The following is a 24,852-nucleotide window of genomic DNA, read 5'->3' as shown; positions in this document are numbered from 1 at the left end:
CCTCAAAGCTACTGAGGTCTGCTCTTACGTCTCGTGTTATTCTCCTTCTAGCCAATTAAATCTTTATTTCTGGGGGCTTCCCTGGTGGCGCAGTGGTTGAGAGTCCGCCTGCCGATGCAGGGGACACGGGTTCGTGCCCCGGTCTGGGAAGATCCCACATGCCGCGGAGCGGCTGGGCCCGTGAGCCATGGCCGCTGAGCCTGCGCGTCCGGAGCCTGTGCTCCGCAACGGGAGAGGCCACAACAGTGAGAGGCCCGCGTACTGCAAAAAAAAAAAAAGATTATTAAAATCTTTATTTCAAAATTCTGTTTCTCTGGGCTTGATTTCAGCCCTACCTGTTTTAAGCTCTGCTTCATCTAAGAAGAAAAAAAGCAAGTCCTGGGCATTAATCCCAGGGTCCCCAGCAGCATAGAATCTCAGAGTGTGTGACAGCTGTGGGTTGTGATTGTAAAGTTAGCTTTACTTTACTAACTACCTTGATTTGCAGTAATGTTAATATTGTATATGTTATGACTTAAAGTAATTTCGGGTGACCACTCACCAGTCGTGAGTATGACGAGGCAGAACGTTCTGTGTGAGGAACCCAGGGCCCAGAACCATTTAGCTGACACACACTTGCACATCAAGATTTTTTTCCATTTTCAAATTACAGATTTGACTGTTGTGGATCAAGGATCATCACCCAGGCATTCATACTGTAAGGTGGGAACCTTCTAGATGGGGTAGCTGCCATGTTTGGCCAAAATCCTTTTAGAATACTTACCCAGATCTGGCCCTTACGGAATGATTAACTGCCAGGCATAGCACATTTTCATTTAAATTATTTTCATTGTATGTTCCAGTGAGCTGTAGAGTGCAATTTTCTCGAAGGCACGGGACAGTGTTCAGTAAAATGTTATCATCTGTGTTTTTCCATTTTGTTGAATTGTCATTGTTTCCCCGTATTGTGTAGCTTGCAATTTGGCAATTCCGTGCACTGGGGGTGTTAAGAGGCTGTGCAACTTGATGAAAAAAATTTAGAGAAAAATATCCCAGTAGAGTTTTCTCTTTTAGGCATATGTTCATTAAAATTGAGTACTTTTTTTGCCCAAATAACAAATATGAAAACCCTAAGTGTTTTGGGGGTATTTAACGTAGAAATTGAAACAAAAATAGATTAATGTCTTTGCTAGGTTATAAATAGAAAAGGGAAAAGAAATCTCTTCCAGTGAGAGGAAAGCCATCATAGTTAAGAAGTTTGCTCTTCTTCTTTTTGAGATTAGCTTTTTGATCCAAATTATTCCATGGCTAATTTAGATGTAAACATGCATGCCTTGAAACCGCTGTAGTAACATGGAGAGCACAACAGCCAATAGCAACTGAAAACCATAGTTCAAAATAACCCTTTTCTATTTTTTTCCCTGCTACTTAACTCTGCATTCATCACTGGGAAAAAGGGAAACCCTTGCATGCTTTTTCTGAGGTTTTCACAGCATTTGCTCTGATAGAAGCATATAGCATCGCTGATAAGTTTTCCCTCCTCATACGGTAGTTTTATTACAGTTGGAGAAGTGCCCAGTAAAACTTGCCAGTGTTGTGACACAGTGCGTAAGAATGATTGATTGAATGATACTCTTCCTGGCATTTTCTCTCAGACTCTGGCTTTTATTAATTCAGAAACCCGTTGTGTATGAATAATGCCACCTGGACAAAAATAGGACTTATACAGGAGTGAATTCTGGTTCAACATTCGTATCTGTGTGATTAAATATTTGAATATTTTCACTGAACTGCTTTTGAAATGAATTGGATTGAGACAGAAGCAAAAATGTCAGACTTACAGTGGAATTAAGCTATAAAGTAAGAGGATTATCAATTTTATAGAAAAGTAAGTATCATACTATAAAGAAGTGCTGAAAGCAGTTTCTTAAGATTAACGTAATAGTTTAATCCTATTTTTCTAAATCAGACTTTCGACTTTTGGATTCCAATGATATTTTCACTAAAAATGACAACAAGAGTCCAGAGAATTTACAGAATTCGATGGTTATGTGATTTAAAAGTGAACTTCAGAAGCAGGTTAGTTTTGCTCTCTGCTCTGACACCTTAAGGAAGTCATTTCATCCATCTGGGCCTCGGTTTCTTTCTCTCCAAATGCAAAATAATTGCCTCAGTTCCTCCTCTCCTACAAGGTGCAAAAACAGAACAAAACACAACAAAACACCACCATCGTGGATGTTCCCGTGTGTGTTTAAGTGTGAGCCCTTAATAAGAGCTGACACTCTGCTACGGTTACAGGAGGGTCTAAGATGCCAGTTATAGCAACATATCAAAAGGGTGAAATATTAGAAATTCTTTGAATTATTTCAAACTCAAAGGTCATTTTCTTTCTCAAAGCAAAATTGATGAGTTTTCAATATTTGTCAGTTTTTTCAAAAATGCCTAAAAATTGCCTTTATCTCTGGTCCACCTCGGGAGCTTGCAGTACAGCGTTTGACTTACAGACCCGGGCACTACACTGCAAGCTGCATCTGTAGGTTAGTACGCCATTTGCCGTTCCAAAATTTTTGATCAAGCGGTGTTACCAAAAGCGGGATCCGGCTGCTTACCGCTCAAGAGCTGGCATGCGGGGATGGGGGTGGGGAGAGGGCGAGGTGTGTGGAGGCAGCGGACTCCTGTCCAAAGGACAGCCAGGGGGCAGGGAGGGGCTGTGCGCAGAAACAGCACAGGCAGCTCTGACAGTCATCTTGAAATTGGTCACGTGGTGGTCTGACAAGCATCATCTTGATTGGTTTAAGTACAGTTACTCTTCAGTTCCGGGTCGGTTTGTTCCCATTTCCTTGAGGCCAGTTCTCGGAATTGTGGCAGCTCATGTCATGGCTGCAGTCTGCTCATCGTGTAGTTAATTTCTTCCACCCGGTGAGGGTTTCAGTATCTACAAGACAGTTCACAGGATAGGGCTCAGAATATTATCTGTAGCCCTTGAGGAGGAATTAAAGGTCCTTGACTTTGCTTCCTGACTAAACTGTTATTGTTTTGTCCTGTTTGACTGCTTTTCTTTGCTTCCGCATTTTCTCACTTCTCTGATTAAACGTACTCTTTGGCTAAAGTTTTTCCACAGACAAAAGGCAGGCAGAGGACATGGTGGGCAAGGACCACAGGGTCCTGCTCTGTTTCAGTAGGTCATGATCTGTATCTTAATATACATACGCACGGATGGATGCATGCGCACATACACATTATAGATAACTTGCTTATCTGTTTATCAAGTGGTTTATTATATATATAAACAGAAAGTCTCTGTCAGACATGCAGCCCCTTGAGATTAGGGGCTTTGGGGTTTTTACTCCCTCCTGACCTAGCCCGCTGCACCGTTCCCCGTGGGTAGAGCAGGGAAGGGACGACAGAACTTTATTTCCCCTTTTACCTTCCTCTGACTGAGAATGTTGGCTGGCATCCCTGCCAGTCTGGGCTAGAGTACAGGAATGTGGGTCTCCTTTGCACTCTTGTGTCCTTGAAGCCCTCAGGCTGGCTGCTTATCCTGGCAATCTGGGCTATCTTTTTGCCTTTCTCCTAGGAGAAGAAACCCCTTTTTTCCCACTCTTTAGAAAGAGCAAAATTCAGTCCTCCAAGACTCTTCTCTTGCCCTGTGCCACGTACTTTATGCTATCCTTTCCGTTCAGTAAGGATACGAGAGACTGTATATACTAAGCGGCATTGGCCAGACCATTTATAAAAATAGAACCTTGACCTACAATCTGCAGCAGCCTGCCAGGGAAACGAACCCCTTTTCTACAATAAATAAACCAGGAAGCGAGCCTACTGTAGATCAGACTGGCAGGAGGCCAGATTACTATCTCCAGTGGCAATCCAGAAAGCTAAACAATCACTTCTATCACATTCTGCCCCAAATGGCCAGGACTTGATTGATAACTGACAGCTTTCCTAGTTTTTGTCCCCGCTTCCAACTTAGGACCCACCAGAGAAAGTCAAATATGCTCCGCTCACCAGTCACCAGAACACCCAGCTTCTAGTCAGCCTGCCTACAGCTTCCCCAGGCCAACAGCCTCCAATCAGGGCACCCCTGAATCCTTCTCTTTTTTCACTAGAAAGTTTTCCCACATCTCTGCCAAAACACTGGTGATCGTGGCAGACTCCCTTGCTTGTCTGAATAAATAGCCTTTGCTTTTCTCATTTGGTTGGTCCTTGTTTATTTCCACGATAAGAAATGTCAGATGTTTTCCTTTATTTTTATATTCAAACTTGAAAAACAGGAGGTCTGATTAAAATGCACTAGGGGGCTTCCCTGGTGGCACAGTGGTTGAGAGTCCGCCTGCCGATGCAGGGGACACGGGTTCGTGCCCCGGTCCGGGAGGATCCCACATGCCGCGGGGCGGCTGGGCCCGTGAGCCATGGCCGCTGAGCCTGTGCATCTGGAGCCTGTGCTCCGCAACGGGAGAGGCCACAGCAGTGAGAGGCCCGCGTACCGCAAAAAAAAAAAAAAAAAAAATGCACTAGGACCAGCAAGAGATTGCTCCTTCAATGCTACTAATTTCCCTAGAGATTTTATTAAAATCAGCTTGCTGTGAGAGCATTGCACGCGCTGTGGTGTTTGCTTGGATTTCATCACTTCAGCTCGGTGCTCAGGAGGACGCCCCTCTACCTGGTGTATTCCTTCTAAGGCAGGGGACACTGCCACCCGTGTCTTCTCATCACAGTGTAAAGTATAAGCATGTTTTAGCGAAGATTTAAGTAAACTGACTTTAAAAAATCAGATCTGTAATTCCTAAAATAATTAACTAGAGCCAGCATGTTCTTAGATAATGAGGTAAAAATGGTATACATTTTAGTAACGCACCACTATTATCAACGCGTTCTAACTCCAACTGAATGCGTACACTTGGCCTGGAATAGTCTTCGACCACATGCCTTGTCTTAATTTAGAGTCAGAACCTTTCAAAGTACACGCACATCTCTGGGACTTCTCAGTAGCCAATGTCTATATTTTCTCAATTCCCTTTTTTCTTAACAGCTAGTCATACACAGTTACTTACCTAATCTTGCTTATGTTAACCTGAGCTCTGTGAATTCCTGTATTATGGTTTGTTCACGTGTTAAAAGTGTCACTCTTCCTGACTTCTTCCATGACTATGCTTTATTTTGCTGCTATAGACTTACTTGATTCCTGATCCCTTCCCATCTGCTATTTGCTTTCTTAGCTGGATCTAGTTCTAACCTGAACCTGAAATAGTGTTACAAGTTACTTGTGTCCCCTCAAGAATTATATATTGAATTCCTAATCCCGTTAGTACCTCTGAATATGACTGTACTTGGAGACAGGGCCTTTAAAGAGGTAAAGTTAAAATGAGGTCATTAGGGCGGGCCCTAATCTAATGTGACTAGTGTCCTTATAAGAAAAGGAAATTTGGGGCTTTCCTGGTGGCGCAGTGGTTGAGAGTCCGCCTGCCGATGCAGGGGACACGGGTTCGTGCCCCGGTCCGGGAAGATCCCACATGCCGCGGAGCGGCTGGGCCCGTGAGCCATGGCCGCTGAGCCTGCGCGTCTGGAGCCTGTGCTCTGCAACGGGAGAGGCCGCAACAGTGAGAGGCCTGCGTACCGCAAAAAAAAAAAAGTAAAAAAAAATCAACAAAGAAGATCTTAAAATTCTCATCATTATCATCATAGCTCTATCCATATATAGCACAGTTACTTTTAGAACATTTAATCTTCTTATAGACTCCTGAGGGAAGTAGTAGTATTTTATGCTCTTTATAAGTGAGGACTCTAAGGCACAGGGTGGTTAAGTAATTTGCCCGATAGCACACAGCCAATAAGTGGCACAGTCAGATTTTCAAACCAGGCAGCCTGGCTCCCATGTTTTACACCCCTAACCACTACACTGTATTGACTTTTATAAAGCTTCTAGAGGGGAAAAGAAAAAAGAAAGCCAAAAGGCATCAGATTTCCCAACAGCAGCACTAAATGTTATATAACGCAATGGATCAATGCTTTCAAAAGTCTATGTAGAAATTATTTACTACCTAGAATTCTGTACATAGTCAAGCCTTCAATCAAGTGTAAGAACAGCTTCAGATAAGTCAGAAAGACAAAGACCAATACCATGTGATATCACCTATATGCAGAATCTGTAAAACAACACAAATGAACATATATACGAAACAGAAAGAGACTCAGAAAACAGACTTGCGGTTGCCAGGGGGGAGGGGGTATAGGGGAGGGATGGATCGGGAGTTTGGGATTAACAGATGCAAACTATTATATATAGGATGGATAAACAACAAGGTCCTACTGTAGAGCACAGGGAAATGTATTCAATATCTTGCGATAAACCACAAAGGAAAAGAATATGAAAAAGTATATATATATATATATATATATATATACACACACACACACACACACACACACACGTATAACTGAATTACTTTGCTGTACAGAAGAAATTAATACAACATTGTAAATACTTCAATAAAATTTTTTTTTAAAGAATAGCTTCAGACATTTTTAGAAATTCAGTTTTACCTGTGGTGTGTCCTTTCTCAAGAACACAGATAATCCTTTATCCAGATTAGAATCCAATAATTAGGGAGCCTCATACTGGGCAGAGGTCAGGAGAAGCTCCCTGATGACAGTTGTCCGGCAAAAGCCCAGACACCGACCAGTTCAGAGCAGAGCAAGGCAGGTGGCTCCTGGAGGGCTATCTTCGGAGAAAGAGAGAAAGAAAGTAATAGCTTACATGATGTTTTTGGCAAAGCGTAGAACAGTATAAGAGGTTTTACAGCACCCTTGCAGGGCTATAAAGAAGAAACAGTGATAAGGCCATTACAGAATTAAGCCAAAGCAAAGGAGGCAGAATCTATAAATGCTGCATGTGACATGAAGAGTAATTGTTACAACTCAGTAAAACCCAGATGTGAGTTTACCCAGATGTATGAAAGGTTTGTGACATGAGCTGAACTGCTAGATGGAGACGAGGGAAAAGAAGACATCAAATCGTTAACTTGTTCCCTTCCCTGACAGAAAATGAGAGATCAAGTCTAGAATTAATAAATCAAGAGATAGCAAAATATAAACAGATTACTTAGATAGAAGCAGGCAGATATGAGAAAACAATATTTAAAGGGATTAGTTGGGGGTTGGACTCTGGGGAAAACTTAGTAAGGTACTGCTGCTTTCATTGTAAGACTTGTAGTAATATTTGACTTTTAAAAAAATGTGTGTGTCTTAATTGAATGAAGGGAAATAGTAAGGGAAATAGTTAAGAATTAGTCTGCTCCTCTAAAGGCTTTCCGCAAGAAATCAGTGTTAGGAGAAGCCTTTAAAAATAGGACTTAATCTGATGTGGAAAGAAAAGTGTGCCATCCAAGCGGGGTGAGCAGAATATCTGGGAAAGGAGGAAATGGCCCTGAACTGGAGGGAGGGTGTGGGTTAAGGAGAGCTGGCGCACAGTTTGGGATTGATGAGGCTTGAAACCGGGAAGTCCATCTCTAGATGACTGAGCGCCAAATACAGCTGAGGTGTAACTGAGAGGCGAGTGCTGATGACGGGTTTACGAGGCCATGAGGCACCGTGAAAACAAGCGAATCTCTGTTTTCTAAAGGCTGTGTAGCCAGAAGAAGAAACGTGAATCAGAAGCTGTTGTCTTCTGGGCAACCAACTCAAATACTAACCCTATGAGTTTCTCTTTTCAGTTTCATGAAATGAATGAATTTAGGGTCAAGGAAGTAATAGGTCAAATGAAACCTTTAAAAGTGTAGGCATGGCCCGGTCTGTGTAAGCCTTCAAGTTCCTGTTGGAATTTCCTAAAAAGCGGAATTTTTTGCCGAGTCAGACAACTAATAATGTTACTGTAGAGAAAGTACATTTCTTCTTTCCTCCTCCTTCTTGCTCCTCCTACCCCTCCCCCCCATCCCCCCTCCCTTTCTCTCTCTCTCTCACGAGCACACGTAATTAGGTTTGGTCTTTAATCCCCTGTAACCATGTGAATGTTTCACAGTGCAGTTCATTGGTTTGTGCTTGAAAATGCCATTTCCGGGTCCCATTCCAGATTTCTCCCTGATGCCCGTAAAAGAGACCCTGCCACGTCTTTCCAAAGCTGAAAAACACCCCCAAGCAGAATCCTTACTTGAGTAGAAAAAATGTTTCTGTTGAACACGTAGGGGATCGTGATGGTTGTGACCTTTGTGTTTTTCATCATGTCACCAGGTAGAACTGGTGTGATCTGGTTAGCCCAGTTTTCCCCAGTTGTCAGCGTGCGCCCCCTTTGAGACACACCCAGTTCCCAGCCAGGGACACCTTGTTCCACCAGTATGTGCCCAGTGTGTACCCTGTAAGTCACAGGAGACGGGGACCCACGGCCGCTCTGCTGCCCCAGAGGGGCACAGGGCCCCGAGCCCACCGCAGCCTGACGCCCTCCTCCCACAGGTGCCCCGGGGATAATCAGGGGGCACCTCAGAGCCGGTTCTGGTGCTAGATTGTGAGACCTTAGGCTCAGTCACCGGCCCAAGTGCTCTGTCATCCCTAAAGTGGAAAAGTCTCCACTGCACTCACAGTACAGACACTTCCAGTTGTCAAATTCCACGACAAACTACTGAACTCTAAAGAGGAAATGCTGAGTGGCTGTTTCATGATGAAAATAAATGTCCGTGCAGTGTCTGCTCAGCACTGAGTGTACTGAGCAGGTCGGTGGCACTGCCGCAAGAGTGTTTCCAGCTTGGGACCGACCGGGAGACCCTGCATCTGGTTGCTCCTTTCAGCCAGACTGTCCTTCAGCACCCCTGCGGCACGTATAACAGGGGCAAACAAGAAAGTTTTTTTAAAAAGTCATCACTATTCCCGGAAAAGTCCCTCTGCAGCGACACTTCCCTGGGGGGACCCTGGGGAGAGGGGTGCGGAAGGGGGTAGGAACGACATTTCACATGTAAAAGACAGCCTGCCCTTAAAGAAAATTTAAACATTTTATTTAGTGATGCAGTCACTTGAACATTTTCCCTAGGACTCTGTGGCCTATTTTAGGAACAAAAGATCAGCTCTTTCCAAAGATGCCCCTAAAATCAGCCTTCAAAAGAAATGAAAGAAGCCACTAAAGTACTGGGAGGGCAGAGGGTGAGAGCCTGCCTGCCATATCAGGCACTGATAACCTCATTCGAGAAGTAATTTCAAGTGTTAGAGAGGTGATTCTCCCCTGTCTTTGTGGCAGTTGAACATGAATTAGACAGATTTATCTAACAACTTGAATAAGTTACAGTAGCTGCGGGGAGCGTTGGCAGTTTAGGTACATTTGGGGAGATGCATCTGGGGTGCATTCTCTTTCCATGATCTTGGGATTCTTGAGAAAACCGTGGTCTTCTCTCACTCTGGGGACCTGCCTAAGTGAGGGTTTTTGAGTATCTCTTAATTGCAATGCAGTCTTTGACTTACTATTTATGAATTACCTTCTTGGGATGAAATAATATTGAAATTGTTACCAAACCAGGTTCGTTTACCAGGTTCGCAGCAGCAAGGAAAGGATTTATTCACAGGCAGCCAAGGGAGGAGACGGGAGAACCAGTCTCAGATCTGCCTCCCTGAAGGCAAGGAGCTTGAGATATTTATGGGATAAAGAAGTAGGGTGATCTTAGGGGTGGGGAAAGGTGATTGGATGTAGGGAAAAGGTGAGGTAATCAGTGGTCTGCCCAAGGTGTTTCTAAGTTACACGCTTCTTCATGGAATGTATGCGTAAAAACGGAGGGACTTCCCTGGTGGTCCAGTGGTTAAGACTCCATGCTCCCGATGCAGAGGGCACAGGTTCGATCCCTGGTCGGGGAACTAAGATCCCACATGCTGCATGGCATGGCCTAGAAAAAAAATTTTTTTAATAAAACAAAATAAATAGATAAAATAAAATAACAGTGGAGGCACTTAGCATGATCTGAGTGTGCAGGTTTTGGTCCTCGACATCAAACAGTCATTCATCAGACACCTATACAGGCCCAGTTTTAGGGTCAGTGGTCCCAACCAGCCTTAGCCAGCTGGAGCTTGAACTAGACACAGCTGACTCCAAGTGCCTAGAAAACAACTCAGGCAAATGTCTTATTGTTTAGGCTAACATGAAGCTTGGAGGGTATGCAATTTGCAAGAAAATAATTAAGGCAAGCGTGGGTAGTAAAGTAGGCTGCAAGCAGATATATAGCAAACTATAAGACAAACTCAAGAATTTCTGTTAGTCACCAAGTTTCTGTTAACCCAATGGGGCACAGTTTCAGGGTGGTTTTTTTAACTTTATGGGGCATGGTTTCAAGATTATCTGTGGACAGATGATCCACACCAGCAGAGAGCATGGTGATGATAAGAGCAGCTCCAGATTTTGACACAAATCAGTGGGTAGGTTTCATAGAAATATAAAATCAATTGGTGCAGCTACTGTGGAAGACAATATGGACGGTCCTCAACAAGTGAAAAATAGAACTACCAAGTGACCCAGTAGTCCCATTACTGGGTCTGTATCCAGAGAAATGCAAATGTAATTCAAAGTAAAATATTTTGAGATATCTGCACTTTTGCGTTCATTGTACCCTTATCCACAATAACCAAGATATAGAAACAACCTAAGTGTCCATCAGTGGATGAGTGGATAAGGAAGATGTAACACACACACACACACACACGCACGCACGCACGCGCGCGCGCGCACAATGGAACACTATTCAGCCACGAGAAAAGAAATCCTGCCATTTGTGACTTGGACGGACCTTGAGGGCACCAAGTGAGATAAGCCAGACACAGGAAGACAAATACTGTGTGGTATTACTTACAATGTGGAATCTCAATTAAAAAAAAAAAAGTAAGACTCATAGAAACAGAGAGTGGAAAAGTGGCTGGCAGGGGCTGGAGGCGAAGGAAGTAGGGAGAGGTTTGGGTAAAGGGTACAGACTTCCAGCTATACGATGGATAAGGTCTAAGGACCTGATGTATGACATTGAGACCGTAGTTGACAACACCGTATTGTAAATTGAAATTTGCTAAGGGAATAGAAGTAAAATATTCTCACTCCCAAAGTATCAAATAAATAAATATATGAGGTGATAAATGTGTTAATTAATCAGGTGGGGGGTTTCCTTTCACAATGTATATATCAAATTACCACGATCTACATTTTAAATGTCTTACAATTTTATATGTTAATTAAGCCTCAAAGCTGAATTTTTTAAAAAAGAAATGTCAATAGACTCAAAGTAACACGGGGGAAAAAAGCGGTATAAAATCAGTATCTAATCTTAAAACCTACCGCTTGCCCTAGAATATTGGAATATACCTAATGCGGTCACAGAGTGTCACAGGCGTTCCCGGGGTTTGGCTGAAGTTGGTACTGTGTCTTCACACAAATCTCTGAGTGTATCTGTCTTTGGTGGAGTCCTCTGCTCGTGCCGTCTTCCTGGCTCCTTCTTGGTTTTCCTACGTTGAATCGTTAATTCATAAAGCACGGGTTGGTAAAAACACTTTACACCTTCTCTTGTGCTTTGCCCCACCTGTAATTGGTCATCCAGCCTTCTCTTGAATACTTCAAAAGATAGAGACCCCTGTTTCATTTTATTTTATTTTATTTTATTTATTTTTTTTTTTGCGGTACACGGGCCTCTCACTGCTGTGGCCTCTCCCGTTGAGGAGCACAGGCTCCGGACGCGCAGGCTCAGGGGCCATGGCTCGCGGGCCCAGCCGCTCCGCGGCACGTGGGATCTTCCCGGACCGGAGCACGAACCCGTGTCCCCTGCATCGGCAGGCGGACTCTCAACCACCGCGCCACCAGGGAAGCCCGAGACCCCTGTTTTATAAGGCAACTCGGTCCATTTTCAGAGCACGCTAATTGTTGCTTCCATCTTTTATATGTGTTTGTAACTCATCAGCTTTACTTCCTTGCTCTTGAGCCCCGATTCTCGTTGAAATCATCTGTTGTGTTCTTCGCTATCCGGGTACCCGTAGACTCCACGACCACATCCACTTCCCATGCAACGTAGGAATGTTTGAAATTATGAATGTTTCAAAATCCCGGTTTCTCTGTGTAACCTAGCCTCTTTCATGCCGTTTTCGTTTTTTCTCCTGATAGTACTTCCCCCGAGGCTGCCACTCCGGATGCTTGCCCTGGCCTGCCGTCCCCCATAGCACCCACCCCTCTGCCATCTCCACTGCTCATCAGTATCGCTGTGCAGTGAGGGTTCCCAGGAGGAGAGCCTGTCCTTCTCCTCCCATGGGATCTACCCTCACCAGCCAGGCACTTACTGACAGAGCCTAAGGCACCCTCAAAGTGAGAGGTCAAAGAAATGTTTTTGTTTGGCTGAATTCTAAACACGAGGACATGTATTGGCTTTGTTTTGCTACTAATTTTATAACACGTCACATGCTCCAATGGACACTTTCCCAATGTTCTTGAAAGTTTAATTAATATTTACCACGTTGAATGGCGTCTTTATGAGGACCTCTATTGGGAGGTGGAATTAGTCTGTGATTTGTATTCCAGTTTGGACGCTGGAGTGTCATGTGGGCTGTACGGCAGGGTCCTGATGTAATGATGCTCAACAAGATTAGTCCTCTCGGTTGGTTAGGGTCTGTGAAAAAACGACCTTTAGGCAGACGTGAAAACAAACGTTAGACGGAACTGCTCTCGGCGGTTCCTGGGAATTACTGAAACGTTTATGCTGCGAAGGCACTTGGTTCTGAAAACTAATTATTAGGTGGGTTTTTTTACACCCTTGACAAGAGGTCCTAGAGGAAATTGAAATAAGTAATCTAGATGAGAGGGAACATTTCATTACTTATTAATCAGACAAACAAAAAGCTGAACGTCACTATAAAGTGTTTAACCAGGCATATTTTCAGTCCAGTAAAACCAGAATCTTCCCTCTAGTCCTTAGAAAGAAACTGGAAGTTAATCCGAGATGAAGGCCTTGCAGTGATGGATAGAGCCCAGGGCCTGTTTCTGCCTGAAGATGAGAACCTGAGGGAAAAGGGTGACTGGAGCCAGTTTACACTGTGGCAGCAAGGTGAGCGTGCTACTTCCAGATCATTCTCTGCAACCTGATGGGAAGGGGGGGCTTCTGCCGATACCTCCCAGAGCTAGGGTTCCCTGACTTAAAGGAAACTACCTGGGAAACCCAGATTATGAAAATCTATTTGTTGCTTCTTGAAACTATGTAGGAACACTCATCTGTGTGTGTGTGTGTGTGTGTGTGTGTGTGTGTGTGTGTGCATGTAAATATATGGGTGTGTATATGCATGTGTGTATTTGGATAAATATATATATATGTTGTATTTTGATTTTCCTGGTCTTTCCTGTTAAATGATATGTTACAAAGAGTAACCCTACCGTACAGACGTAACTGAAGAGCCCACCGTGTGCTCATCGACGCCTTAGAAAGGAGCTTTCCTGAGCCTCTTTTGCTCCTGTACCTTGGAGACGATGTTGCGTGCCAAAATGATACCACCGCGGTGAGAGCCGTTGGGGTGGTGACAAACCAGAGTGACAAGTCAATAATAACTAGTGTCTGAGCTCATCAAGAATAGGAAGAGGGCTTCCCTGGTGGCGCAGTGGTTGAGGGTCCGCTTGCCAATGCAGGAGACGCGGGTTCGTGCCCCGATCCGGGAAGATCCCACATGCTGCGGAGCGGCTGGGCCCGTGAGCCATGGCTGCTGAGCCTGCGCGTCCGGAGCCTGTGCTCCGCAACGGGAGAGGCCACAACAGTGAGAGGCCCACGTACCGCAAAAAAAAAAAAAGAATAGGAAGAGGTTCACAGTCAACCTAATATTCCTTGAGCTGAACCCAGGCCCGGGTACACAGACAGGGCCTCAATCTGTGTGTGTCCAATGAGTTAATATATCAATCTGTCCTCGAAATGAGGAGCACTGAATTTTATCTTTAAAGCTCTCTCCAATTCTCTTCTGGAAAATTCAAGTTAACCTGGGTTAACGGTAGCTGAACAAAAGTAAATCTATTTTGAAGACTAAACAGCATGTGTCACACATCTTTAGCTGCAGAAAATAAATTGAGAGGATGATAAGCAGTTGGGTTTATATCATGGGACAAATAGCACTGTTGTTTATGTCGGTATGCTTTCAGAATACTAAGATTTACACGTCAGAGAAAGAAGAACGACTTCAGTACTATTTTCAGGGAAATGTCCAACAGAAGAGACATCACATGATTTCAAGTGACTGTGTCAGCTTTTTGCCAGCAAGATTTTTTTAAATAGAGCTGTGATAAGGTCAATATGTGAACAACATGCTAATTTTGTCTATTGGCATCTCACTAAATGAGTCAATTCTGTTGGCCGTAAGCATTCACCAGTTCATCTGATGGCTCCGTTCCATCAACATCCTCATGCTTCATGGCTTCCTACACTAAGTCTTGAGAATAGTATGCATCCTGGCAGTAATTTCCGGAAACCATAGTCTCTGCTCAAAGCACATGCTTTAATAAGGTTGAAATATGCAAAGCATTATGGGGCATAGAAAAGTGTTAAACAAGAAAGGAAATAAATAATGGAGACAGTTTCATTGGGGGCAACATTTTGACTTTTAAGGTTTTTGTGTATTTAAAAAATTTTTTTAATGGTAGCACAGTACATATAACTTAAAATTTACCACCTTACCTGTTTTCAAGTGTACATTCAGTGGGGTCATGTATATTCATATTTTCACGCAACCAATCTCTAGACCTGAGTTTCATCTTGCAAAACTCAAACTCTGTACCCATTAACAACACTCCCCACTGCCCTCCCCCAGCCCTTGGCAACCACCCTTGCACCTTCTGTTTCTATGAATTTACTACCTCAGACACTTCATAGAAGTGGAATCATACAATATTTGTGAACTTATACATTTTCATATATTTTGATTATACCTGATTTTCCATGAATTAGAGTAATTTCTTAAAATATTATTTACTTCCTTGATCTTTGTTAAATTCTTCTTCCCACTGAATGGAATTTGCATGTTCCTTTTTTTCCCTCTCTCCTTAAGTTTGACAAAGTGATCTAGTATGTTCTTTAAAAACCTCAAATTATATCTCACCTTATTTTGATTTTTTTCTAATTCCTGCTTTTATATTTTTCTTCCTCCTCATGTTCTTTTTGTTGTTTATTTTATCCGTTTTTTCTAAACTTTTCAATCAGAACTTCTTAGTAAGTTTATTTTCATTCTTTCATCTTCATTAATAAAAGCATTTAAGGCTATGGACTGATCTCTAGATTTAGCTTTGGATACTTTCCTTAAGCTATAATTTATATTTTCACTTGTATTATTCCCCCCAGAAACGACTTCATTTTTATCTCAATTTCCATTTCGATTCAAAATAATTTAGAAGTGTGTGTCTGTGTTTTATAAGTATCTGTTTTCCAATCAGTTGCAGTCAATTAAATAGAAATTAATTTCTCGTTTTATTTTATCATCATAAAATAATACAACTCCCATAGTTTCTCTTTTAAGAAGTTTTATTAAGGTTCTTGGTGGTCTTTTGTTTGTGGTTCCAGGCTTCTGTGAGAAACCCAGTAACTGTTTTCTGGAAACAAATTTCACAGTTTAAAGAATTTTGAAGGCAACTAGTATTGTAGCTTGCATAGAAGCAGGGTGGCACCCCTGAAGGCAGATGCCCTGTTGGCCTGGAGATAGAGGGGAGGGAATCCTGCAGCAGGAGGGGTCAGGAAGATGAGGGGAGGGAGATGGCGGGGTCGTTTCTTAGCCACACCGAGAGCTCAGATTCAGACAGGAGGCCCATGAGGATCTGACTTGTGAAGACTTAGAGGTTGTCTAGCCTAGTTAGGAAAGGATGCTGCTGGAATCTTGAAGGCCTTGAAGCTATGGCTTCAAGCTTCATTTCTATCCATATGTAAGTGGGAATCATGGAAGTTCTCTAAGTAACCCAACCATTTCTGAAGTATATTTATTCCTTTTTAAATGATCAACGTTTTTGAGTTGGAGAAAAAAAAAAAGACCGAATCAACAAATATACATAACTAATTTTTCCCCACAGATGTTTTCAAATTGCTGTGTGAATGTTACAGAACATCTGTTTTGCTTGTTTATTGTTTTAACGATGAACGCTAAAACATAGTGTTAACAAATATGCCACACATGCACAGTCACACTTTCTTCCAGAGCCCATGGGAGATGGTGCTAACCCATCCCAGTAGCCTTTCTGGATGAGCTCAAGCTGAACCTCTGAATCCTGCTCAACACAGTGTTCTAGGTAGCCACTGTCAACTGATCAGAGTTGTCATGCAAGATGAACCTATTGTCATCCCAGCAGTAAAGCCTTGAAACTTCAGAGAGATACAACCCAGAACCTTTAAAAATCTCACCCCCATGATATCCCTCTTAAAGTGTATTCTTCACATGTAGATGAAATATTCAGTTGATTCTTTCAGATTTGCATCAGCAGTTAGATCTCTTTCTGGGGCTGTTTTTCCCAAAGAAACAAAGTTTATCACTTCTTGAAAGTTACTTTAAACTGTGTGAGAAATAATAAATTAAAAACAAAACCACACTGAGTTCAGCTGCTGGGCAGTTTTCTCCTCCGCGGAATGGTTTGCTCTGCACAGTTATGTTCAAATCCAAGACGCGACATAGTGAAAATCATGCTTTAAAGCATAGCCTTTGGAGACCGAGGATCCCGAGTTGGGGTCCTGGCTGCACCACTTGTTAGTGTGTGATGTGGGCTTGTTCCTGACTCTCTGAGCCTCAGATTCCTCAGCTGAAAAATGACGATGAAAATAGTGCCTCGACCGCCTGCCGATGCAGAGGACAGGGATTCGTGCCCCGGTCCGGGAAGATCCCAGATGCCGCGGAGCGGCTGGGACCGTGAGCCATGGCCGCTGAGCCTGCGCGTCCGGAGCCTTTGCTCCGCAACGGGAGAGGCCACAGCAGTGAGAGGCCCGCGTACCGCCAAAAAAAAAGAAAAAAAGAAAAGAAAATAGTGCCTCGAGTATGGGGTTGTTACCAGGATCAGTGAGCAAAGGTCTGACATACAGAAGAATGATAGCAATTCTAGTTTTTATTACATAATAAGCATACATTATGTAACAGTAATGGAGACATCCTTAGGTCGCCATTAAGAACATGGACTCTGGGTCCAGTTGGACTGGAATTCCCACTCTGCCACTTACCGTGTGACCTCTCCGTGCCTCGCTTCCTCTTCTATAAAATACGATTCTAATAGTGTCCCCCTCCCTGGTGTGTGGGCATCAGGTGAGTGGTCCCTGGCCCGTGCTGAGCACCATGGAAGTGTAGTTGCGTTCCTAAACCCTCCCAATCACACGTGAATAGTTAAAACTACCAACGGCAATCCACGAATGATAAGATTCCCCTACAGAGAATCTGTGTTTACAGACTAGAAAAGATTTATGTGGCTAAATGGCTAGAGATGTTCTCTAATTCACTCCTCACCAAGTGGCAATCCTAGTGACCCAAGCTGTTAGGTTCCCCATTTATTAGCTCTCATTCGGGTAAGACACACGTGTTCTCCAAGTGACACGTGCTCAGCCCTCACCACTGTGCCCGTGGGAAATCCAGACACCTCTAGCCGCTCCTCAAGGCCCCAGGCCTCACCTAGCTGCTGCCTGAACACACAGAACCCACAACTGGTACTACCGCTAAGTCGTCCCCAGATCCTGCGTTTGGGACGGCATGGGAAGCTAGGGCTTGAACATTCTTTATGATGTCATGTACAAGAATCTGTTGGTTCAAACTGACATTATCATTAAACTCATATTCAATTAGTAACTAAAAACAGCAACTACCATTTTCCTCAAGAGACAGATTACTTAGGAAAAACAAATATAGAAGTTGTTTTCTAAAATATCGAGGTCCATTTGATTGAGGATGCTGCCGGTAAGATACATTCCTTGTTAACTCTCATTTTATTCTCAGTATATAATTATCTTAGGACACAACTAACATTAATTAAATAAACTTGAACTCAGCTTAGATGTATCAGTACCTTGTAGGAATCCTGAAGAGGGAATTACAATGTCTCTACCTTTTAAAAAAAACCCATTGTTTTCCTCGTCCGTGAGAGCAAATGATGCTGTACCTTCCTAAGCACATCTTTCTTAAGAAACAGTGATTTTGTCGATGGTGAAGGAATTTGCCTAGTCCAGGGTGCTTTAGACTATGTCCCAAAATCTGTGTTCCTGACCAGGCCCTCAGAGAAACCCCCATCTCTCAGAGGCCTCTCCCCTCGTCACTGAAATCCTATTCTTATCAGCATATAAAGGATGACCTGTACATTGGAAAATACATTAAATTTCAATGAAAACTAATGTGTGGGTGAGTAGAATATAGTCCTAGAAAATGCACTTTTAGGTCAGAAGTGTAACATAGGCCATTTTCCTTCCTTGGGGGCTGGGGGGTGGATGAGTTTCCTGTGGCTGCTATAACAATGACCATAAATGTCGTGGCTTAAGATAACTCAGATGTTTTACGTTTACAGTTCTGGGTCTCGCTGAGCTAGTCAAAGTGTCATCAAGGCTGCATTCATTTTAGAGGCCGCCCACATTCCTTGGCTGTGGTCCCCTTCCGTCTTTGGAGCCCGCAGTAGCCACTCAAGTCTTTCTCATTCTGTATCACTCTGGCACTGACTCCCTCTTCTACATTTAGACCCTGTGATTACACTGGGCCCATCCAGTTCATCTACGATAATCTCCTTCTTTAAAGGTCAGCTGATTAGTAATCTCCACGTCACCTGCAACCTTAATTTTCCCTTGCCACGTAACGTAACCTATTCACGAGTTCCTGGGCTTAGGATGTGGTCTTCTTTAGGAGGGAGCCGTTGTTCTGCCTGCCACAGGGGGAAAAATAAGTATTCAGCACATGCCTTGCCCGTTAGACATCCTTAGTCAAATACGGTAGTCCAAGGCTGGGTGCAGAGCTCTGGTCCTTGCTGTGCCCGTCAGTGTTTGTTGGAACAGGACACTCTGTCTTCTTGTGTTTACTCGGCCTTCTCATTCTTACAGTAAGGAGGACAATATAGATTGTGTGTGGTCAAAACGGGATGAGTTAAAGCTTTACTGTGATTTGTTTCTAACAGTGGTTTTATCATTTATTGTTCTAGGAAGGAAAAATGAAAATGCCTGTAAAGGAGCTCGTAAAACCTGTGCTTTACTAGATAAATTCCCCGAGACGACAGGATGCCGAAGAGGACAGGTACCAAGAATGTTTTCTGTGCTGGGAAGAGCACAGTCAGTTATTAGGGGAATAAATGGGAATGCTCATGTTTACAAAGAAACGGTTATTTCCTTTGACCCACTGAATGCCTCTTTTTTCACTTGCTTTTTAATAAAACATAATGTCATGCCCTCGACGGCAGCACTGAGGGTGGAAAATGTTCAGCGTTTATAGCTTTGTGGAAAATGGGAGTCCTTACTTTTAGTTCCTTCACAAAGAAATAAGACGAGGATATAAATTCCGAGTACTGCAGAGGCACTAATCTGAATTGACAGTAATTTTGTACTTTTAGCAGTTCTCCCACACCTTGGTAAATGGATGAACAGGGTGGTACATTTTCTGTGCAGATCAAATATTCCGTCATGCACCCGGGAACCCACGTGTGGCCGCACACGGGACCCACGAACTGCAGGCTCCGAATGCACCTGGGCTTGGTGATTCCCAAGGAAGGCTGCAAGATCCGGTGTGCCAACGAGACCAAGTATGTTTCCTCCCATCCCTTTCTCTCTTACTCGTCACCTCTGAGGATGGATGTTCGTTACGACAAAGCTGTGCTCGGTTGGATTGTTTCTCTTTCTTTGTCACTGAAGTAGACTGGAGTGGGTGGTATTAATCCAGCTTCTTAGTCGGTGTCCCACCTCTGCGCTTTCCGTGGGTCTGGAGATACTCCCCAGTTCTAGGGCTGCCCTCCTTAATCATTTCTCCCCAGAGCATTCTTGTCTGATTGACGAACCTTCTTGCTTCTCTTTCTAGATGGACAGACTTGCATTCAGTCAGCTAACTTGTCCTAAACCCTACACATGTTACACATTGTGTTTATTGCTTTACACCTTGAACTATGCATCAGTACAAAGAGTCTCCTTCCTGAAGAAAACACCCTGTGATATTTATATGTCTTGCTCTAGAGGACACAGCATGGTGCAGTGGACGTGGCTGCCTTTTCAAATCCCAGCTGTGCCAACTAATCCTGTGTCACCTTGGCCAGTCACTTAATCCCCTGCGGCCTCAGCCTGCTTACTTATAAAATCGGCAGCGTTGCTATCTGCTTTGCAGGGTTGTTGTCCAGATTAAACAAAATAATGCCTACAAGGCACTTAGCCCGGGTACCGGCCTGAGAAGGGACATGGTGAATGTCAGGGCAACTTCTTTTGATGCCTTTGCCTGTCCTGGTCCTATTACTCTGTTCCCCTGGAATGCCCGCCTTTTCACCCATCCAAAATTAACCTATTACTAAGATCCAATTTTGTTCCTAAAAAGGAACCTCTCCTTTGACTTCTTAGAGTATTTACAGGGTGTATTCTCAGTGATTCTGCTTTTTATTTCCATTGCTTTCTATTAATTGGTATATATTGGTCTAATCTCTGGGACTGAGCTGTAAGTGCCTGGAGGGCAGAAACCAAGTTGTCTTCTCACGCGTGTATCGCGGCCCTTGGTGGAGGTCTGCTGGAGGGGTGTGCAGGAGGGTACTGGTCGTTCGCGGCCCTTGGTGGAGGTCTGCTGGGGGGGTGTGCAGGAGGGTACTGGCCGTTCGTTTGGTTATTGGCAGACACCTGCCTGCCCCGGGCCTGGGGCAGCAGCCCACCGTGCCGTGAGGGGTTCTGAGACGACTCACATGGGGGTCTTCCCCCACCAGAGGTGTCCAGTCGGAGAAAACACAGCTCGAAAGTCGTGAGTCATAAGAGAGGCTCAGGCAGGGATGCTGCAGGTGGTCGGTGGGCAGGCAGCTCATTTGCGCTGAGAATTGGGAAACCTGACAGTGGTGGCTTTTAAAGACAGGAAGGATTTGCACATTAAAAGCTGGAAGGGAGGGGCACTCGAGGCTGAACAAACGGCATCAGCATAGGCGCGGAAGCCAAAAATTACAAGCCACGTGTGAGCAATATTGAGCGCTTTCAGCAGCCAAGAGTGTGGGATACTGTTAAGAGGTAAACGGACCTTTAAATTCTGGTAAATTTTTCCAGAATTTATTTGAACACATATGATTCGAATCAGGTAGCACCAAACCAAAGGTGGTTAGGAGCGCTCCACCGGCACGCGCTGGGGGCCAGGTTTTCATAGAGGAGCTGCTGAAGCAAAGCAAGGAGATTATTTGACTGGTTGTGGTGTAAGCGGTTGCCTCGTTTGGGAAAGGCTGCTGCTAAGTGCGATTGGTCGTTCTCAAGTTTCACTTTCTCAGATTCCAGTGAATTGACTCCGGGGTAGGTTTTGCTTTGCTACGAGGCTACCTCCGTCTCATGGCCTCCTTGTTTCGTTCCTTTAACATACAGAATGAGGTTGGAAAGTGAGAGAGTGGATTAGAAGCTAAATCATGGAAGGTTTTGAATACAAACTAGTGGGATCAGATCTCTTTTAGGAAGGCGTTCTGGAACCCTGAGTGTGTCCGATGGGGCGTTTGGGAAGAACAGTTAACAGACTGCCTCAGTAGCCCACCCCAGAAGGGCAGGGATTGGGATCCTGGAAAGAAAGGGAGAGTAAAGAACAGAGGCAGGAGATGTGATGAAGATTGACTCGAGTGAATCTCGAGCGTGTGGGGCAAGGGAGGGGTGTCCGTGACGATGCGACAGTTTCCATTTTGGTCAGTCGGGGGTTGTTGATGCTTTAGCAAATGCTGAGAGCTTGGGAGGCATGAGGCAGGTTAGGGGAACAGATCATGAGTCCGGTCTTCATATTATTTGTTTAAGTTGCTGTTGGGACACAGGAGTGAAAACATCCAGGAGTCTGCTGGATAGTGAGGTCTGGAGCTCAGGGGAGAAGTCAAGTCTAGACATAAAGGTTTTAGAAGCAGGCTTATTGGGAGGCTCTAGAGGAAACGTGAGAGTCCATGGCCACATCGACATTTCGGAGGCAGAAAAAGGAAAGAGAGCCAAGAAGGAGCTGGGGCAGCAGAGGGCAGAGCTGGAAGAGCCAGGAGGGGGAATCAGAGATGGCCAGACTGGGCGAAGTTTCTTCCAAGATGCAAAGGAGCTCACGGAGCCTTGCTGAGCTCCGTTCGGGTCTACAGGGTCTCTCTGCCAAAGGGGAGAGGGGCAGGGGACCCAGGGAAAACAGAGAGGAGGTGGGGGTGTGCTGGGGAAGGCAGAGTTTGATGAGGTCAACTCCTTGGAGGTCAAATAAGAATCACAGGGGCCGTGAAGATGGAGAGGAGCTTCGGACCTAATTTAAGTATACCAACTTAGGGTCTTAAACTGAAGCTGGGAGTGTGATTAGGGGAACTGTCTGCACCCGCCAGAAGTAGGGAAGGGCTGTAAGCCCAGCCCCACGGCTCACTTGTAGGGTGATCTTGAATAAGAACATTGACTGGGCAGCCCCTCCATTCCCACTGGGCTAAAAGCCAGCCTCCTTCAGGTGGCAGTAAGTAGCTGCTGATAACAATACTTTGCAGATGGTATAGTTTACAAATCCACAGTGATTATTAAAAAGCACTCGCCGACACCCCGCCTCTCATGGGCTAGGGCGGCGGTTTTGCGGAGGATGGATTGTTTCACGCTGTCTCGTCCCCAGGGAGCTTTGAAGCATCGGTGCCCTTCCTCTCCCTCCTCAGTGCTGGTCAGCCTCCTTCTCCACGTCCCTTCTATGGTACTTGTTTTATGTTGCATTACATTCTCATCCTTCATAATCCTTAACTCCAGGGTGGCCGGGTCAGGCTAAGTATTTCATTACAAAAAGAGTGTTTTTCATGAGAGAAATGGGTCAATGAAATTGAAGCACTGTGCAATGCTTCTAGTGAACATAGCTAGAGAGCTGAATAGTAGAGTCAGTTTATAAACTCTGAGGACAGAACGTGAAACCTGTATGTGATATGAAATCATACGTAATATGAAATCTGGGAAGTTTCACACTTACTATGGAAGCACTATTAGTGTGGAAACAGAAGCACAGGTACCAGGACATCAGGCTTCCTTGTTATGGGCAAGTGGAAGCAATTTTTCAGAGCTTCTCAACTTTTGAAGGAATAGCAATTTGCGCCTTGTAGTTCTCAGGTATTAATCATCACACTGCGATTCCTGCTAGCGGGCGTGCGTGTTGGTTAAAGATTCCATCACTGCAAATCATAGCACAGCTCTTTCTGTCTGAAGATGGGCTTGAAGGTATGCAGCTGTCTATCTCAATAAGTAAAATGATCATTTAAAATGAATAAATGCTTTCCGGTGACAAAACTGATGCATGCCCCTGCTACATAATTTGTGAAACACAGAGAAGCACGACAAAGAAAGTAAATATTATTTTTGATTTCGGTACTCAGAGATATTGCTCAGACGCTTCTCAGGGCCTGTATAATGTATATTCATGACGAGGAAGCTCCTAGTGCTAATATGCATCGTGCTTTCTATGTGTCAAGCACAGTCCGAAGCCCTCTGCATACCTTCACGACAGCCCCACGTAACTGGGAGTATTAAAATCTCTACTTTTCAGCTGAGGAGACGGATGTATAAATAGGCTGAGTAACTTCCCCAAGGTCACTCAGCTTAGCAAGTGTCAATATTTGTATCAGGGTCCTAGGGCTGCCGTAACGAATTAACACAATCTGGATGACTTAGAACAACAGAAATGTCTTCTCTCACCATTTTGGAGGCCAGAAGTCCGAAATCAAGGTATGGTCAGGGTTGGGTCCTTCTGGAGGCTCTGAGGGGCAGTCCCTGTCCCCTGACTCTCTCCTGGCTTCTGGTGGCTGCAGGCTCTCCTTGCTGCGTCCTGGCTCATAGGCGCACCACTGCCATCTCTACTGTCCTGGTTAGCATGGGGTGTCTATGGCTATCCATACACACAGATGAATATCTGTGTCTCGACAGGGAAACGGCACTTCCCACATTGAAAACAGATTTTGTCCAAACATTTGTTCATTGAACTGATGGTTGAGAATTTGGAAAGTTGAGATCCATTTTGCTATGGCAGTAATAAATGATGTGGAGGTTCCTGGGCCAGCCCTTAAAAGCCTCCTAACTCATGGTCTCTGTTAATAGGGCTGTAGCACCAGTGGCTATTGGTTTTTTTAACTTTTTATTTTATATTGGAGAATAGTTGGTTAACAATGTTGTATTAGTTTCAGGTGTACAGCAAAGCGATTCAGTTATACATATACATGTATCTATTCTTTATAATAATGTTTCTATGGGAAAACAGATCCTGAGTTTTCACTTCAGATTTTAACATCCTGTATCTTCATGAAAGTAAATTAAGAGCACCAAAGTCTCCTGACCTGGGTTCAAATCCTGGCTTCCCCTCTTATGAAGTGTAACTTTAGACAACTTGCATGGCCTCACTAAGCCTCAATTTCCTCATCTGTAAAATGGGAAGAATAAAAGTATGTCTTGGTGTAGTTTTGAGAATTAAAGTGATCCGTATAAATACATTCAGAACTGTATTTACAGAGTGTGACGTGGTAACTATGCTCAGTATTTTTGAGCTTTTATTGTGCTCGTCTTTGATTGCTGCAGAAATGGGGACTTCTGCCCCTTACCTCCCAGGGCGTGAGACCAAGCACTCCTGTACTGTCGGAGGTGGTCCTTGGAACCTGCAGTGCGCACTCTGGCGGGGATGAGGGTGGGTGCTCTAAGGAGACAGGAAGGAGGGGGAAACGGGAAGTCGAGGGTGTGCAGGGCTAGGGCTGGTGAAGGAATGGATCAGATGCAGAGGGGGGCTATGATGTGATAGGCCTGGGGC

At 44.3% G+C, this 24,852-nt stretch overlaps 1 protein-coding gene across 23 annotated transcripts in view; it reads left to right on the top strand.

The window, feature by feature from the left end:
• The window catches only part of ASPH (aspartate beta-hydroxylase), a 418,870-nt gene that overhangs the window by 174,664 nt on the left and 219,354 nt on the right, over positions 1-24,852 (top strand). For 22 of the 23 annotated variants that reach the window (XR_012327192.1, XR_012327191.1, XR_012327194.1 and 19 more), the window contains 3 exons: positions 12,881-13,016; positions 19,079-19,170; positions 19,539-19,672. Coding sequence is in view for 7 of the 23 variants with exons in the window: in XM_033843144.2 (XP_033699035.1) it covers positions 12,881-13,016; positions 19,079-19,170; positions 19,539-19,672 (362 nt within the window). In the remaining 16 variants the exon portion in view is untranslated. Of the gene's footprint in view, positions 1-12,880; positions 13,017-19,078; positions 19,171-19,538; positions 19,673-24,852 lie in introns of those variants that run through there. The other variant, XM_073794422.1, reaches the window with a different exon arrangement.

This window comes from Tursiops truncatus, chromosome 17 (assembly GCF_011762595.2).
Source record: "Tursiops truncatus isolate mTurTru1 chromosome 17, mTurTru1.mat.Y, whole genome shotgun sequence".
In the NCBI taxonomy this organism is placed as follows: Eukaryota; Metazoa; Chordata; class Mammalia; order Artiodactyla; family Delphinidae; genus Tursiops; species Tursiops truncatus.
Note: the sequence above shows the minus strand (reverse complement) of the source record. Positions and strands in the feature narration are given on the sequence as shown.